General features: G+C 33.5%; 1 protein-coding gene across 3 annotated transcripts; it reads right to left on the reverse strand.

Annotated features, from left to right (window-relative positions):
• Window positions 1-4993: 4993 nt before the first annotated feature.
• Prx5 (Peroxiredoxin 5) lies at window positions 4994-18901 on the reverse strand. 3 transcript variants are annotated; one of them, XM_080159050.1, is made up of 7 exons: window positions 18883-18901; window positions 18185-18239; window positions 15744-15813; window positions 15358-15451; window positions 11486-11604; window positions 11063-11148; window positions 4994-5610 (listed from the first exon to the last, which is right to left on the reverse strand). In XM_080159050.1, the coding sequence occupies exons 1-7, from the start codon at window positions 18890-18892 to the stop codon at window positions 5505-5507; spliced, it is 540 nt and encodes a 179-aa protein (XP_080015176.1). In that variant the 5' UTR covers window positions 18893-18901; the 3' UTR covers window positions 4994-5504. The 3 variants fall into 3 exon arrangements, with proteins under 3 accessions (XP_080015176.1, XP_080015177.1, XP_080015179.1); XM_080159051.1 differs by having other exon boundaries at window positions 15744-15818; window positions 18190-18239; window positions 18883-18896; XM_080159053.1 differs by lacking the exon at window positions 18883-18901 and having other exon boundaries at window positions 15744-15818; window positions 18190-18256.
• Between the last annotated feature and the right edge of the window lie 583 nt (window positions 18902-19484).

Consider the following 19484-nt stretch of genomic DNA (forward strand, 5'->3'; position numbering starts at 1 on the left):
GGGGGGGGGGTTGCAAACCCCTGGAACGAAATAGTTCTCCTATAAAATATAGCTTTCCATTTAAAACTATTTTGGGGGAGGAAAACTCCACCTTGAAAAGAGAAATTGCCCCTAAGAAAAAATACTCCACCCGAACAAAAAAATTCAATGTTAAGTGGAGTGTTCACCCCCCCCCCCCTCCCTCAAGTAGCTTGACTTGTTAAATGCACATCATGTGACTATCCCTTTACATATGGAACACACAAGGATAACTACACCAATACTATTTAGCTTGACTTGTAAAATGCGCATCATGTAATTATCCCTTCTTATGTGTAACACAAGGTAATAACTACACTAAGCTATGTAGCTTGACTTGTTAAATACACATAATGAAACAATCCCTTTGAATATGAAACACGCGAGGATAACTACAACAATACTATTTAGCTTGACTTGTTAAATGCGCATCATGTAATAATCCCTTCTTATGTGTAACACAAGGTAATAACTACACTAAGCTATGTAGCTTGACTTGTTAAATACACATAATGAAACAATCCCTTTGAATATGAAACACACAAGGATAACTACAACAATACTATTTAGCTTGACTTGTAAAATGCGCATCATGTAATTATCCCTTCTTATGTGTAACACAAGGTAATAACTACACTATGTAGCTTCACTTGTTAAATGCACACCATGTGACTATCCCTTTACATATGAAAACACAAGGATAACTACACTTAAGATATGTAGCTTGACTTTTTAGATGCACATAATGGAATAATCCCTTTGCATATGAAACACACGATGATGACATATGTTTCTGTTTAACTCCACAAAAATATATTATTATTTATTATAAAAATCATAACAAAATAAATAAAATCAACATACTTTATTCATTAAAGAAATGTTTTTTCCCAAAGGAGTTAGATGTTTGAATATTTCACTGTATGTACATTAATATATCTTACTTGTCCAGACAGAAATCTTAGACTTCAACCTTTGAAGGTTTCAAGCTATTTTATGGGGTAAACTTAAATATTTTTCTTATTCATTTCAAACAAATATTAAGAAGTGGGGTGAGGGGTCAGGTACCCCCTCACACAATGATCATTAATTGAATCAAGGAGGAGCTCGACAACTAAAAAGTACTCTCGGAGCATGTTATTCATCGCTTATTTAATTCATGTGGACTTTGACCTTTGAAGGCATGAAATATGTTCTAAAGTACTTTCTTTCACATCAAGCATGTTTTTGTTTAATGGATTTTTTTCTGAATCAAACGGGAAAAATCTTTATCCTAACTAGATGGAGTTAAATCAGATCTGAATTGCATGAAAGAGCCATAAAGCAGGAAATTTTAACCTTTAAAACTAAAATGGTTCAAACTACTATTAAGAAACTTTTAAAGGGGGGGGGGGGGGGGGGGCGAAAGTGACACTTTTTGAAACCAAAACTAAAAGTCAACAAAGGAACTCAACTAAAAAAAGAGTTACAGGTCTGAGATTTTGCATGGCAGTTGCTTTATATGAGTAAAATATGGAACTGTGAAAAAACGGCGGCGCAACCGCCAAAAACCGCCGTTTCCCGCCGAATTTTTTTTTGCATTTTCTCGGTGGTTTTTGGCGGTTGCGACGCCGTTTCTTCACAGTTCCATATTGTACTCCCATAAAGCAACTGCCATGCAAAATGTCAGACCTGTAACTCTTTTTTTAGTTGAGTTCCTTTATAGAATCATTTTGAATTTTGTCGTACCAATCGATTTTTACTTGGATGTTGCACCAGATTTTCATGTACTCTGTTAAAGTAAAAAGATTCCCCACATCCACTGCCTCTTTCCATCCCCTCCTCTACTACTAAAGAAACGAACTGACCAATAAATGAGGTCCAAATTAGCAAGCTAAATCGACGAAACATTATCCCCTGTCAATATATCCACGAATATCCTATATCCATTGTCGTGCCCTTCGTGTTTTATTGTCGCAGATTTCCAACAAAAGATTGAAAGGTCAAAGTAAGGAAATTTCGAATTTAAAAAAACATAACAAGGTCATTTAAATCCATAACAAAACAGCTATAAACTTTATCCGCCTTAATTTTAGAAACTCTGGATTTTTTAAAAATATTTTCGAAGCTTGGCTACAGATAGATTAGGAGATCGTTGGTCAATAATCTGAATAACCAAAGGAAATCTAAGCCTTTATTAATAGGGGTAGTGGGATAAAAACTCTATATGTAAAAACAAAGGAAATGCAAATAACAATTCTTTTTGACGATTAAAAGATAGTTTAGTGGGATAATAAGTTAATATAATCTATATAACTTTTGGGAATAAGTATTAACCATAATACCTACCCATTCTCGTGAATTAACTGTTTTTGTTTTCATTTTTAACATAGTAAGGGCTACGCCCCCAGCATCTAGGGGGCTCTGTGAATCTTCCCTATAAATGAAATTTCAATCAGTTTAGTAGTTATTGAAATCTTAAGCCTCCGACGAAAACAATAGTATTTTATATAATAGGATGAGTTATGTAGAATCTTTAAAACAAACAAAAAAGTAAATACCAACACCTGAACATAAATAATAAATATTTCTTATCACTTAAGAGGTAAAGTTCAATTAAGTTATTTATAAAACCTGAACAAATTGGATGTATTTATTATAAATATTTTTTGGGGGTGGGGGGATTTCTCTTGGGATGGTGAAGGTACCCTTCCCCATAAAATTATAAATCTTCCCTAGACCTATAAGAAGCTTTACTGTAAAAGACAACCACATCGGTCCAGCAGTAAAAATGTTAAAAAGCAAAAAGAAAAACGTAATGGTAGGTTAAGTAAATGTGTTTTTAAGAGACTAAAACGTCTTATAATAGCCAAATGTTACATATACACCTTAATAAAAACTTTACAATTTCTGAACTAAAGGTAGAATTGCATGACGTGCATTTAACAAGTTTCATTGCAAGCATAAGTTACAAGAATGCCATCTAACATATATATATAATTTTGTATTACAATAAATAGCAATCAATTAGATATCACCAAAATAGTCTTCATGTGAAAACAGGACAGGCATATTTGTTGCATATATCCAAAAAATATGATTTTTAAGTGTATATATTTTTAAAACTACCTGGTAAAAATTTTAATTCTTTTAAATAAATGTCCCATAGACGCAGTTTAATCTATTGAACAGAAAAAAATGCAGTAAAAAATTTAAGTTTAAATGCACTTCGTACCACTATCCCTTTCACCTGTAGCCAGCTGTCAATAGACGTAAGTTATTACCGAACCCATGTTGTATGAAAGCTTTGCTATTAAAATAGTTAAACAACACCTGGTTGTATTTTTGTTTTTCTGAAAACTATATTTGTAGAGCAAAGGTTATTTTTGATAAAATAATACATGTTTTGGTCATTAAAGTACCATTAAGTACTTTTCATAAAAAGCTACATATGAATTTACTAGCAGCTACGCTCCTAGAGGTCTCTAGGGGCACTCGAGGAGGGGAGAGTCGAATTTGATAAGCCAATTAATTATTTTAGATTTTAAAAGAAAATTTTGGGGGAGGGTTGTGGTACCCTCCCCCAAAATAGTTATAAACCTTCCCAGGACTTATAAGAAGCTACCCTGTTAAGAAGAACCCGGTCGGTTCAGCGGTTAGCGAGATCCTTCGGTACAAACACGCAAAAACACAAACACACAGACAGACAATCAGACATCCTGTTACTTTAGTATAAGGATTTATAACTGTCTATGATATAAGATATTACTAAATACATCCAACACTGCACTTGGTTTACGAAATCGCGCCCCCTGACTTAACTAAAAATAATAGGTGAATGGATTTACTATTACTTGGATCTTGCATCAAATTATCATTTACTCTACCTAGTAAAGTGAAACTTGTAGCTGGCTAAAATAACAATCCCCTCCACTCCGGCTAACCAATAAATGATGTTCATTGTCAATGCATGCTAGCGACCTAAATTGATGATAATTTTCCCCCTTTCATATTATTCACGTATGTACTATATTGGAAGGTGTGAAACAATTCGACAACATATTTAGAGTTTTGATTCCTAGGAATTCAAATATTTCACTTTTATCCTTAAAATACATACCTATTAGGTACACAACATGTCAACATTAGTATTTTAACGTCTGAAATAAATAAGTTTTGAAATATAATAGGTATTAGAGATTCATAATATGAAGCGCAGCAATAAGAAACTAACTGTGTGTGTGTGTGTGTAGCCATTGTTTCTTAGTGTTTGGACCTAAGTAGTCATGGAGAAGGACGAGACACTTTTGTATAGCCACTAGGGCTATCAAGCTCCACGCTCAAGTACATTATGTCTTGACCCGCTGTCTCAAGGGAGCTACTCTTTGTTACCTCACCCTCGCCGAGTATGGCAGGTGTCCCAAATTAAGTCACCGTAATGAATGACGCTCTCCGCAGAGGAGCTTGGGATAAGGGTTGTACAGATATTATCTACGTGACTATTAAGTATCCAAACCACTCAATAATCTCCCTTCTTACACAACCAGGGGAAGTTGTGTGAACGTATTCAACTGAGAAATTCGAGTTGCCAAAGAAACTAACTAATGTGGAAAAGAAAAAATAAAGTATTTTCCAGTATGGCTTCGAAACCGATTAATATCCACTGGATTAGAACCAGTTATCAGCCATACAGAAAAAAATATGCATAGCAGCGTACTACGTACAATTTTCCACGAGTGTTAATATAAAAATCAGAAAATTAATACCAACTTAAGAATTGATTACTAAGGAGACTTCACAAAGGCCCCAGGTGGTTTTATGCTATTTATGACTTAATCCTTGGGATGTGTTTAGGCCATTTTTATGCTTTCCCTAACCTTCGAATGCTAGTAGTGCTACCGCTAGTTTTAAATTACTGACTAACGTAATGACTCGCAAGTTATAAAGTAGGTTCGCTAATATTAAAATGTATTTTTGAAAATGCATATATGAATACTTTAGAATGAATTCTATTTATTTGTTTTTAAAGCTCTATAAGAAAATCACAATTTATAAAACAAACTGCCTATGCAAACATTCAACAAATTAAAATTATTGGACATCGGACTTTAGTTAAGTACTAGTACATTTTATGACAGAAATCAAAGACTTTTAAATTCATTGCGGAAACTAGAAACTAAGGAAAAATACAATTTTAAATAAAAATTCTCATTTAATGTTTTTATACTTATACTTAATGCTAAATCATCTATAATCTTATAAAGGATTTACTTAAGACTAAAGGATGCACCATTCAAGAGATCTTATTAGGTTATATTCTGTGACAAAATTGCAACCGTCAAATGTGCAAATAGACTTTCTTGTCTATTGTTAAATTGACATGTAAGTTTTACAAGTTGCAAAAGTGACAATTTGTTGAGTTGTTTTTATTGCTTCTTGCTTGCTTGCTGTTGAAGACTGTTGCTAGTTGTTTATTTGCCAGATCTAAGTGTTGTGTTATTGTCTATTTAGACGATGGCCTCTGCGAGGCTGCAGGTCAGTCCGGTGCCGTCAGGTTCGATGTTCAGCTTGGAGACTTTGCCATCATCAACCAGCATGGAGAAACGCTTACACCTAAAGTAAGAAACATCAGAATGATCGAAATAAACTTTCCTGCAGGAATCTTATTGGATAAGACAATGGACGATAAATTGATACACATCCCAATATTGATTGCTAAAATTACTCCTATTTTTGATAGTTTTTGGTTAAAAAATTTGAAAACTGAAAGTTTCAAAACAACCTATTAAAAGGGGGACGTAACTGAAGCTTTTTTGATGCAGGGGGGGGGGGGTTTTCTCAGGAACCACTTGATGAACCGTGTAAATTTTTTGGACTTAAGCTTTTATGGGTATGAACATCTTATGGTTTCAAAGTCAACCCCCTACCCCCACCCCCTAGCCCCACGGGGCTCCAAACCCCCTAAAAATGAACCTAACCTTAATTTTCTCAGAAACCATTTGACTGATAGAGATGATTTCTTAAACTTAAGCTTTTATGGTTATAAACTAACTTCTAGTTTAGAAGTCACCCCCCTGCTGCCAACCCCTAGCCCTCTGGGGCTCCAAAAAATCCTAAAAAACAACCTAACCTTAATTTTTCTCAGAAACCATTTGACCAATAGAGATGATTTCTTTAACTTAAGCTTTTATGGTTGTAAACTAGCTTTTGGTCTAGAAGTCACCCCCCTGCCGCCAATCCCTAGCCCTCCGGGGCTCTAAAAAACCCTAAAAATGAACCTAACCTTAATTTTCTCAGAAACCATTTGACCAATAGAGATGATTTCTTAAACTTAAGCTTTTATGTTATAAACTAAATTTTGGTTTAGAAGTCACCCCCCTGCCGCCAACCCCTAGCCCTCCGGGGATCAAAAAAAACCATAAAATGAACCTAACCTTTATTTTTCAGAAACCATTTAATCAATAAAGATGATTTCTTAAACTTGAGCTTTTATGCTTATAAACTAACCTATAGTTTAGAAGTCACACCCCTGCCTCCAACCCCTAGCCCTCCGGGGCTCCAAAAAACCCTAAAATGAACCTAACCATAATTTTCTCAGAAACCATTTGATCAATAGAGATAATTACTTAAACTTAATCTATAATGCTAATAAACTAAATTCTAGTTTAGAAGTCACCCCACTGCCGCCAACCCCTAGCCCTCTGGGGCTCAAAAAAAAACCTAAAAATGAACGTAACCTTAATTTTCTCAGAAACCATTTGATCAATAGAGATGATTTTTCAAACTTAAGCTTTTATAGTTATAAACTAACTTTTGGTTTAGAAGTCACTCCCCTGCCGCCAACCCCTAGCCCTCCGGGGATCCAAAAACCCATAAAAATGAACCTAACCTTTATTTTCTCAGAAACCAATTGACCAATAGAGATGATTTCTTAAACTAAAACTTTTATGCTTATAAATTAACTTATAGTTTAGAAGTCACCAGCCTGCCTCCAACCCCTAGCCCTATGGGGCTCAAAAAACCCTAAAATGAACCTAACCTTAATTTTCTCAGAAACCATTTGATTAATAAAGATGATTGCTTAAACTTAAGCTATAATGCTAATAAATTACCTTCAAATTTAGTTGTCACCTCCCTGCCGCCAATCCCTAGCCCTCCGGGGCTCAAAAAACCCTAAAAATGAACCTAACCTTATTTTTTTCAGAAACCATTTGATCAATAGATATGATTTCTTAAACTTAAGCTTTTATGCTTATAAATTAACTTTGAGTTTAGAAGTCCCCCCCCCCCTGTCGCAAACCATTAGCCCTCCTGGGCTTAAAAAAACCCTAAAAATGAACCTAACCTTAATTTCTCAGAAACCATTTGATCAATAGAGATGATTTTTTATGTGTATAAACTACTTTTTTGTTTGGCAGATATATGGTTATAAACTAAATTTTATTTTAGAAGTCACCCACCCCATAGCCACCCTTGGGCTCAAAAACCCCCTTAAAATATATACTTTCTAGGCTATCAGAGGAATAACCTAACCTCAGTTTTCTCAGGAACCGCATTATTAAATGTGCAGATATTTTGGACTTCAGCTGTTATGGGAAAAAATTTTTTTTTAAAGCAAAGCTTTTCTTTAACTAGGTTTGGTCTGTGAGGGTTAGCTTTTTTCTATAGCATTAAGGTACAATTTAATAAACGTAGCTACTCTATAATCATTAACAGAAAGTCCAAATGTCCATTTAAAACATGCTGATTTTTAAAATTAAGGTTAGGTTCATTTCTAGAGTTTTTTTGAGCCCCTGAGGGCTAGGGGTTTGCGGCAGGGGGGTGACTTCTAAACTATAAATTAGTTTATAAGCATAAAAGCTTAAGTTTAAAAGTCATCTCTCTTGATCAAATAGTTTCTGAGAAAATTAAAGTTAGGTTAATTTTTAGGGTTGGCAGCAGGGGGGTGACTTCTGAACCAAAATTTAGATTTTAACCATTAAAGCTTAGGTTTAAGAAATCATCTCTATTGGTCAAATGGTTTCTGAGAAAATTAAGGTTAGGTTCATTTTTAGGGTTTTTTTTGAGTCCCAGAGGGCTAGGGGTTGGCGGCAGGGAGTAACTTCTAAACTAGAAGTTAGTTTATAAACATAAAAGCTTAAGTTTAAGAAACCATCTCAATTGGTCAAATGGTTTCTGAGAAAATAAAGGTTAGGTTCATTTTTATATTTTTTTTGATCCCCGGAGGGCTAGGGGTTGGCAGCAGGGGGGTGACTTCTATATCAAAATTTAGTTTTTAACCATAAAAGCTTAAGTTTAAGAAACCATCTCAATTGGTCAAATGGTTTCTGAGAAAATAAAGGTTAGGTTCATTTTTATAGTTTTTTTTTTTATCCCCGTAGGGCTAGGAGTTGGCGGCAGGGGGGTGACTTCTAAATCAAAATTTAGTTTATAACCATAAAAGTATAAGTTTAAAAAATCATCTCTATTAGTCGAATGGTTTCTGAGAAAATTAAGGTTAGGTTCATTTTTAGGGTTTTTAGGAGCCCCAGAGAGCTAGGGGTTGGCAGCAGGGGGGTGACTTCTAAACCAAAATTTAGTTTATAACCATAAAAGCTTAGGTTTAAGAAATCATCTCTATTGGTCAAATGGTTTCTGAGAAAATTAAGGTTAGGTTCATTTTTAGGGTTTTTTTGAGCCCCGGAGGGCTAGGGGTTGGCGGCATGGGAGTAACTTTTAAACTAGAAGTTAGTCTATAACCATAAAAAGCTTAAGTTTAAGAAATCATCTCTATTGGTCAAATGGTTTCTGAGAAAATTAAGGTTAAGTTCATTTTTAGAGGGTTTTTGAGCCCCGTGGGGCTAGGGGGTGGGGGTAGGGGGTTGACTTTGAAACCATAAGATGTTCATACCCATAAAAGCTTAAGTCCAAAAAATTTACACGGTTCATCAAGTGGTTCCTGAGAAAACCCCCCCCCCTGCATCAAAAAAGCTTCAGTTACGTCCCCCTTCAACTAAAGCACCCAATGTTAAGTTATTAGCCAACAAATAAGATAAGATAGTTTTAAAACTTTAAGCACCAGTGTACTTTGCAGTCCAATGTCGCCTTCCACCGTGTGTGAAAATCATAGCTGATTTCTTAAATCTTAAGGGACAAAAGCTCATACACCAGACTTCATGTAGGACTTCAAGAATTGGGACTTTATGTGTTGCCTTAACAACTTTTGAGACTTTAATTGAAATTTGATTGATTGGTCCATGTTGTCGAGTGTCTAAACTATACTTAGCGGATAATTTTGTGTATTATCATTAGTAAAGTACATGAATTTATTGCCCATTGTCTTATCCCTTTAGATCCCTGCGGTTAAATAGGTTTAGTGTTTTTTCTTGTAATTTCTTTTTATACTTGACCTAAATATATCTTTTGAGGAAAAGTGAATATCTGAATATTGTTTTGTAGCATTCTGTTATATTATATTCCAGAAGTAAAGAAGTTGAAAAGGGTACAAAATAAAAAGAAGTATGTCATTACAATAGAAAGGTAGCGTAACACGTTGCGTATCAACTCGTCGCTAGGAAGGCGATGGGTTCGAATCAGACGTTAAAAGTTGAATTTGCTGCTGCTATGTCATTACCAAGCACATTAAGGACTTCCAGAGAAAGGTCGTACAAGGGTCGAAAGGATTAGTTGAGATTTTAGTGTTTTAGAATCTTATATAAAGGTTGGGCCCTGTATTGTTATCAACTGTCCCCAGAGGTATCTATCAGGTAAAAAGAAATATTGAAGGTTGATATTTAAACTATTGTGAATTTTAATTTTAACCAAAAAAGAATAGAATATGATTATTAAGTGAGAAAAATGGAGGTGCATTATAACATCTTCAAGTTCCATGTTTTTGCTGATTTACTTATTACTTTACGCAGTGATAAACCATTGAGACTGAGTTTCATTGAAACATGTCTGGTTTATAATTTATTTTCCAAGGGAATACAAACTGTCTTGTTATCCTACATTTTTAGTAGCAAAGCTACTCTATAATTCACTTTGTCTGTTCAACAGTAATACAGTAACGCTATTGGTAAAATGTTATTTTTTCAGCTGCTGTTCAAAATAGACGGCTGATTATTTTTGGTTAAGAATCCAGTACGTAAATATACTTTGTCTGTAATGCTACAAATATAAAAATACGTGAAAAAGGTTTCGTGATTAAATAATTTGAAAAACCTTTTTTCCACCACCCATATATTTTCATTCCCCCACCCCAATCAACAGTGGATCCAATGCAGAATAAACACCCCTGTTTTTATTTCAAGTTTCTTTAATTCCTAGAGTTAAAGATCAAAACACAAGAGGTCTTTATAAAATGGACTTGCACTAGAATGGTTTGTTTTAGGATAGTTTCATAATTGGCAACGGCAATCTTCAAAAGTTCAAAGCCATAGAGGCCAGGAGCTAATAAAAATATGAAGTACAAGCTGAATTCAACATATTATTATTGTTTGAATGCAAAATTTCATAAAAAATTAAGCTTGTTTACATAAGAACAAATTTTTCATAAAAATTGACATTTGGTAAGCATTTAGATATAAAGTGCAATGTAATTTTTTATAAGAAAAAAAACTGCATTAAGCATACTGTGTGAGATAATAAAGATAATTTTATCATGAATGTGCAATTTAGACTAATCTTAGCCAAAAATATGCTCAAGGTACACATAGTTCTATCCTCATGTAAAAGTAACAGGATGTCTGTAGCTTGGTATTAAAAGGGGAGTGCGAAGTCCCAATGACATCGAATGTGTTGTTAAGTTCAAAGTACAAGAAAAATCATTTTGTGTCGAAGCATTTGGTGATTTTAGGTAAATCTCGTGTTACAAAATTCATTCTCCACAAGACCATTGGAAACTAAATTTTGCTCAATAAACTATAATTCAGGGAAACGTATTATATTCATACAAAAAAAATACTCAAAAGAAACAATCTTGAAAGCTAAAAATTCATCTAAATCTGTTTCAGTCATTTGCAAAGACAATATTGTGCTTTCTAAATTCTCGGCAATGATCAGCAAAAAAATAAATAAAGTTTACCTGACACTGCCCAGGACGGCGGTCAGGTCCAAATCCAGCTCCAGAGCCTTGGTCAGGGTAGATCCAGTATCTGCCAACATACGGACCTAAATATTATTATTGTTATGGATGGACAAACGGACAAAATGCGTTTTATTGGTGATATTCAGTTGTCATAAAAAATAAAAGCAAGAATATGTGGTCTTAAAATCACGAAAACTTTATGAAATAACTTCTTTGAAGCATGATCGACAGACCGACGGACCTAGTATATAATATACTGGATGCTCATTAGTACATGGATTTTTCACCAATGATTTTAGCATTCTATCTTAAATAGCAGTCTAAATAATCACATTCCCCCCCTACGTTACAGACTGACTGACACAAAAGTACAGTCATAGAGAATTCTAGAGTAGCTTCGCTACTACAAAATGATTATACCTTATCACCAACATTTTGGTTGGCTCCCCAGGCCTCCATGACAAAGGGATCATTGACAGAAACACACACAATCTCATCAACTCCCTTCCCCTTGATCTCATCAGCCTTGGCTACATAACCTGAATGATAATAATGGATATAGAATATACGTGGATATTATGACAGGTGAAAAATTGTCGTCAATTTAGTTTGCTAACATGGAACTCATTATTGGTCAGTTAGTTCATCCAGTAAAAGGAGGATAGGGGATGGGGTAAAGGGGGTGTATGGGAGGTATCGTAATCTAAGCCAGCTCTGAGTCTCACTTTATTAGAGAACTAGCGGCTTTGCCCCTAGCCTCTAGGGGCTTTGCCCCATGAGGTAATTTAAAAAAAAATTAAAGTTAAGAAAAAAAATCTATTTCTGGTACTGCGGCCAATTTATGTAAAGTAGTTTCCCAAGAATTTTTTAAAGGGGGTTGGGAGTGTCCCACCTCCCAAGAAAATAGCTCAAAACCACCACAGGACCAATAGGTATAAACCCTAAAGAGTAGAATCAGATCAGTTTAGTGGTTACCGAGATCTTAAGGGACAGATGGGCGGACGGACAGACAGACAGACATCATTCTACTTTGTATTTTAGATATGAAAATATTGTGTAACATCAAAGTAATACTATATATCCATTATAATAAAAACACTTTAGGAATGAATAGAATCAGAGTGCCCTTTGTTTATTAAGATTTCTGAAACAGCTGGATTAAGTGCTGTTCCATTGGAAAGCGCTTAGTTAGTGTAAGTAAGGGAGGGGATCTTGGACTGTAAATTACATTTCTACCTAAAGAAGTATAATCACGTTAATCTATTTTTTGGCTTAAAAACTAGACTTTTATTGGAATTTGGTCGGTTAAAATCTAAAAATATCCTAACTTCGAAACTAATAATCTTCCGTTTAAAAAAATTGTAGCATTTTAATATCAAACTTTTGATGTTGCGAATAACTTGCATGCTCGTAATCCTTGTTAATTCAAAACAGCAGTGTAGTAAAGTCATTTATTAACATAATGTTAACAAGAATAACAACATTTATAATTCAAATATCCTACCTATCATTTAAAGTAGTAAGAGTTTTTAGTTTAATGCTCAAGATCTCAGTAACCACACAACCGATTAGGTTCACTATTATAGGTAAGCTTTACATAGTTCCTGTGAAGGTTTTATGCTATTTCATTTTCCGATTTTAATCTTGTGATAGTTTTTAGCTATTTTGCTTCTTCGTATTCAGAGTCCCTAGAGCCGCTAGTTATACCTAATAGACATTGATAAGTTTTTCTTGGTCCATACGTCCATAATTTTATTGACGTACATGTACATACCCTATCGCAATAGAGTAGCTACGCTTAAAATAGTATGCAGAGACATTGCAGATTTATAATCAGAGAGAGAGGGGACAATGGGCTGTTTATTACATTAGGCCCCAAAATTTTATATTAACTTTTTCTTAATCGTTGGCTTAACAACTTTGGAAACTTAGTGAATTTTATTAGTTGATTCATTAAGTTGGACGTTCAAACGTTTCAACCACCAATTGTAATCTACAGAAGGGGTAATTTTGTGTATCATCATTGAGGATGTAAATCAATTTATCAACCAATGTCTAATCCCTATAGATCCCTGATTTATAATGCAGGTAAATATATTCTATAAATAAACACAACCAGGGATACGATAATGTAAGAGAAAAATAATTTTCATCCCAATTTCAATGTACTTTTAGTCAGAGAATTTAAAGGGACAAGACAATAGATATTAAATTGACACGCATCCCCAATGATGATGAACAAAATTACAACTTTTAAAGATTGAAATTACTGGCTGAAAAGTTTGGACACTACTTGTTTGGAACCAACCAATCAAAATTTAATTATTTTCAAGCAAACAAAATGTTTGAAAAGGGAATAAAAATCCTTATTCCTGTTAATTAACATAACCTATCATAAACACGATTACCATACTTTAGTTATATAATTCTAGAATGTAGATAGGTACCTAGTTATGCATATCATAATATTACCGCTTTGCTGTTAAAGGGGACTATCCACGAACAAGAGCGAAGTGATTCTACGCACCTTTCAGCATTGATCCATAGTATTTTTTTAGTGAATATACTAGGTTTATCGACTAAAAAATTAGGTTTCACCATAGTTTATATGGAAAAAACTTTGAAATGTTGAGCATAATTTGGTGCAATATCATTAAATGTTTTGATGAGTTCAAACTGATGTTTAAAAGCTTAATGCAAAAGTATATTATTTTGATTAAAAATGTATTGGTATTTTAAAAGAGTTGGTAACTTGTAATATTGTAAACAGTTTAATTTATGTTCTTATGCAATTTACAGCATTTGATGCTTTTCTTTTATTTTGTCTTTTGAACTCAACAAAACGTTTGTTGATATTGCATCAAAAAATGCTTTACATTTCAAAGTTTATTTCATATAAAACTATGGTCAAACCTAACTTTTTAGTCGATAAACCAGGTATTAAACATAAACCGATTATATTCACTAAAAAAATTCTATGGATCAATGCTGGAAGGTGCTTAGAATCAATTGCTCTCGTTCGTGGATAGTTCCCTTTAAAACACTTTTAATTGCTTCACCTGCCAATTTAATGAGCCCTCTCCTTTTTCAAGTATGAAGACTTTTTGAGTTGTTAGAAGATTAATTTAAAATATATTTTATTCAAATTTTAAAAAACCAACGAGCAAGTATTTTTTTAGAAGGACCTTGTAGGTTAATATCTTAATACAGATACTTTTATTTTTTTTGGGGGGGGGGAGATTTTTTTTCTAGAAGCGATTTCTCTTAGGAGGTTGCAGAGGTGGTGCCCTCCCCAAAAGTTTAAACCTTCTCTAGACCTATAAGAAGCTCTAATGTAAAGGAGGACCATGTCGGTTTTTCTTAAAACAGACATTAAGTTACTCTTAAACTGTTTAATTGTATTTATGTATTAAAATACCAGTAATCTATCCTTCTATCCCTATATATCTATAAAATCTTGCATGACTTGAGTTAAAATTAGCAGCAACATTATAATCTTCCATCAATATTAAATCTAGACCAAACTGCAAAATTGTAAAACTTAAAATAGATTTAATTATAAGAGGTTTGGTGATTTTTTTAATAAAACTTTGCTATATACTTTAATTTAAAGCAAAGGTTTTCTACATTTAGGGTCCGTACGTCCGTCCGCCTGTAACGAATAGTTATCATCATTAGTTTAGATAATTTGGAATAGTCTATTCGATTTCTAACTTTTCAATGGTATTTTTTGCAAAATTAGGCCTTATCATAAAGTCATTGCCTTTATGAGCATTGACTTTAGATATATTGAAATAATGATTCTTAGGAAAATTAGGCACCATCTAATAAGCGAAACATATCCATACTCGAGTATAAAAACCTAAATATGTTGATAACAAACATCATGTTTTTTTTAGCTCTTTGACGATATATGTTTTTAGTTTCGAAGTAAAGTTTCGTTAATATTTTTGATTATGTTCGTTTGTCCATCTGAGTTTCACTTTTGTGGACAAAGTCATCTTTGTTTATGCTTTATCGAGATAGAAAATTGTTCCAGAGGAACTTTTATTTAACGTCTTTAGCATGATTCTGCTTGGACTGGAACCGCTCACCTGACACCTAATTTGGTCGCTTGACAAGTAAAGTATTTTACCTGGAAGATGAGTTTTGCTGGAGCCAGAAGAATATGCACCAGGCAACCCAAATATGACACAATTCTTTAATTAACATCCTTAGTATGATTCTACATGGGCTCGAACCGGTCACCTGACATGTGGCAGGTCGCTTGCCAGCGTGAAAAAATATTATACCTGGAAGGTGAGTTTTGCTGCAGCCAGGAGTAAATGCACCAGGAACCCCAAAGATGACAACCTTCTTACCCTTGCATAGGTCGGCCAGATTTACCTAAACAAATAAAACGAGGATGACAACATCCACTAAAACACATCTTTGGGTTAACGTGATAATCCTTTAAGCTTTTTACGAAAAGGTAATATTCTTCAAAAGCATATTAGGTATAATTTCTTGAAGATTGGTTTAATTAAGTATGTATAAAGGCGAATAAAAAAAAACCAAGCAATTTATAAGACGAAATATCGATAAAAGTTTTAAGCTCACCTAAACTTTAAAAGAGACCATTGCAACCTTCTTAATTGAAACAATTAAGACACCAAAAAAAAAATATATTTCAGGATACCTTATTGCCAGGAGTATTTTCAAATAGATCCACTGAGGGAATAGCGTCTCCAACTGCTACTGGTGCCATTCTGGTACAAAAATACTTTTCATATTCAATATATACGCTAAAAAACAAGGATGACAACATCCACAAAAGCAAAGCACTGAAACGGTAGGACAAACGGACATTAACACTTATATAGTGTCAGAACTGAATAATCAGAATATAAATGTATAAGATTTGAAGCAAAATTGTAAGTAAATTTGTTAAAAAAAACTGCTTGATACCAGATAATGTGTATGGACATATTTACATTTTTAGTACTTGATTATAGAGTTGCTTCGCTTATAACATTATACTTTGTTGTCCCAGGAATCAGTAAACAAAAATCAGATAAATCGGATGATTAGATCCCATAAAAATTTGTTGTTAAAAAAGTAAAAAATCAACATGTTTTAAATGGACATACGGACATTCTTGTAATGATTATAGAATTGCTACGCTTTCTAAATCGTCCCTAACTACTAAAGGAATCACCATGCAAAGTTTGAAACCGATAGGACAATTCTAACATGCCTAAATTAACGAAAAAAGCTATCCGTTGTGACGGTCGGACCGACCCTAATTATAGAATAGCTTTGCTTTTAATAAAATTGGTCAAGGGGAATACTTGAAATCATTCTGACCAAATTAGTTCATTATATATTCTTTGAAAGTTAATTCTAAATCTTGATTGGGTTGTTGTAAAAACTAACAGTGTTCTGACAATTTTAATATAAATAAGGAATCAATTTATGGTCCGTTGTCTTATCCCTTGGCCTTATGTGTGCTGGCTTCGCCACAAGCATTCATGTTCCCTATTTTTAGAATTCAACAAGAAAGAAAACGTTCATCCCCCCTGGTTAAATGTACTGTAATATCAAGAATCCAACCATCACTCATGTAAAATTATTTTGATTTTAAAAAAGATTTTTGAAATTTTTTATAAAAAGATTAAATCCATTTCAGAAAGATTTAACAAAACATCAAGACTTTTTAAGCTCCGAGCCACCTCGTTTCTAAACAGCTGGCTAAACAAGGAGAATTCAAAGCAAAGTAAGATTTTGTTACAAAAATCAATTTAAAACTTAATTTTTAATTCAATCCTTTATATGTAAAAAAAAATATTAAGTTTTTTAGAATGATTGAAAACTATTAAGCTGCTCAAAGTGATCAAAGCCCTAATAATTAATAGGTATACTTTTGTAAAGCAGACATTTATTAAAAAAGAAATTGTTAAAAAATAGTGAAGAAAAAATATAAGCCCCCATCAATAAAGTATTATATTTAGAAAATTGTACCTACTGTTGCTGTGATAGATTGTTGGAACACTAAGAACTTTGTGTTGTTAACAAGGTAAAAAGAAACCAAAAGTCAATATGTTTTTGAAATATTATATTATTACCTAAGCTTTATAACAAAGTAAAAAATTATTTAAATTTTAGTTTGTGCTGTTATTCTGATTTTATCCTGAATATTGTTGGCCTGGCAGCCCTTAATACCTTTTCTGGTAATTATCTTTATAAAAAAGAAAAAGAAATTTTATTTTCCAAAAAAATCAAAATGCAAAAGTGATTTCATTTTTAGTCATAAATCGAGCGCAGTGAGAGTTTGAGTTCAAATTTAATTACCACCCCAGGCTCTATAATATACCCCCAGAGGTAAATCATGTTTATTGTAATAATGTTATTTATAAGCTCCGAGAAATTTATGTAATGAATCCAGTCATTCTTGTTTTATATATTTTTAATTTATCTTTCTTAACCTAAAATATTCCCTTTTATTTTAGTTTTGTGAAAGAACATTTTCTATTTCAAAGTTGAAAAATGTCAAGCTGTCCAATAAATATGGGGAAATCTGCCTGGTGACGTCCTACACCTGGAGCTGCTTGCTGACCACCAACCGGCAGTAAGGCTGATACAACCCTCCAGAATCCACAGGTTGTACATTATGACCGCTAAGTAAGTTAGCAATCATTAGACATTAATGTAACCCCCCATCCCCCCAGATACAACTTTCAACGTCTTGAGTTATTACGCGGTTAGGGCCGAGATTAGAACCCGTCAGTCCCCTCCCCAACTACGAGCGGATGCGTTACGCGTTACGATTCAGTAGCAGGTTTACTCAGGGATCTAAAGGGATAAGAATATGGCCGATAAAATTATGTAGATCCCTAATGATGATGTACAAAATTACTCCCTCTATAGATCACAATTAGAGGTTGAAACGTTGTACCGAAACGTTTGGATACTCAACTTGATAAAAAAAATCAACCAATCAAAATACAATTAAAGTCCCCAGAGTTGTTAACCCAACAAATAAGAAAACGTTTTAATAAAACCTTGAGGAGTAGAGTAACAAACAGCCCATTGTCCCCTCCCTCTCTGGAGTTTACACAAAATATTAAAGCATCTTTGTCCCTGGATGTATGAAAGGTTCTGTTTAAAGTTCTGAACAAGGAAACAGATCTGACACCTGTGAGTTGGGTTTTCAGTCAGGCTAATGTTTAATTTTTTCTTCTTCATAATTTGTGTTAAGAATAGAAAATTTTCTTTATAAAAAGAACAAAAAAAAATATAAAATACCTACCTACACAAGGACTAGAGTTTTATCAGAATAAACACGATAAAGTTGAATTTATCGACAAATGCAAAAATACTTTTTATACTAAATTATACTAGTAGGGTCGTCCTTAACATTTAGAGTCGAAGGTACATGAGGGGGATTCCTAATATTATATCGGCGACCAAGACTAACAAGTAAGAAAGTGTAAGTCATTCGTTCTATTAGGTTATTCTTCAGGAAAATCAAGAAACACTACGCAGCCTCTTAATTCTTTGTTTGATTAACCGTTTAACACTAAAACCATACTAATTTTTTTGGCAGGAGGGATGAGCCAATTCATTATATCGCAATGTTAATTATCATCACGCAACCTTAAAGTTCAATGGGGAGGGGATAGAACTATAGTACATAACCGTTCGTAAATAGCCTAAAACAATCCTCTAAAATGGAGAACTCAATGTGTATATAGATCTTAACGGAAAGATATAAAAACCTTATGATACTTCAAAGAAGGATAGTTAAGGGAAGAATTATTTAATGTAAAAACATTAGCCTGATAACATACTAATATCTGAAAAAGACAACAATTTAATGTCTTTGCATCAAATGAAAACAAGAAACAAATAATTTATACAGGATTTTAACAATTAAAAAAGGCATAGCTTGGAGATCTAAATGAACTATTATTTGCTTGTTCGGTATATCTCTTATTCTATATCATTGATATAGATAAAATAATTTCATTTGTTTGATTTATTAGGGATGGAGGGAACATTGGATAATGTTTTTATAACAACTTAATCTTATTCGCTGGCCCAAAACTTGGGGTATTATTATTGAATTTTGATTGGTTGGTTTAAAACTAGTAATGTTCTTTAAAATGGCTTGCATAGAGTTTTGTCAAAGGAATGTATTTCATAAGGAGGTAAAAAATGCGAAGGCAGGTTTTAACAAATTCAATATTAAGGAGCCCGTTAACACCCCAGTAACGCACGCTTATGATTCTACATAATCATTTTCGTAAACAGGGTCAACAACCAATTCACTTATTATATACCCCCCCCCCCCCATAAAAAAATACTACCTAACAATTTTATCAATTGTAGTTTTAGAAATCATTTAGTAAAATAATCCATCGGAAATCAAAAGATCGGC

This window comes from Acartia tonsa, chromosome 4, assembly GCF_053477335.1.
Source record: "Acartia tonsa isolate MP-2025a chromosome 4, ASM5347733v1, whole genome shotgun sequence".
NCBI classification, from domain to species: Eukaryota; Metazoa; Arthropoda; class Copepoda; order Calanoida; family Acartiidae; genus Acartia; species Acartia tonsa.

Excerpts from the sequence above, each read along its gene's own strand:
- Prx5 (XM_080159050.1), bottom strand. Across the intron at positions 15,814-18,184 it reads AGAACCTTTCATACATCCAG|AATGGCACCAGTAGCAGTTG; the intron begins GGACAAAGATGC and ends TTTTTGTACCAG. Across the intron at positions 11,605-15,357 it reads CAGCAAAACTCACCTTCCAG|GTTATGTAGCCAAGGCTGAT; the intron begins GTATAATATTTT and ends ATTATCATTCAG.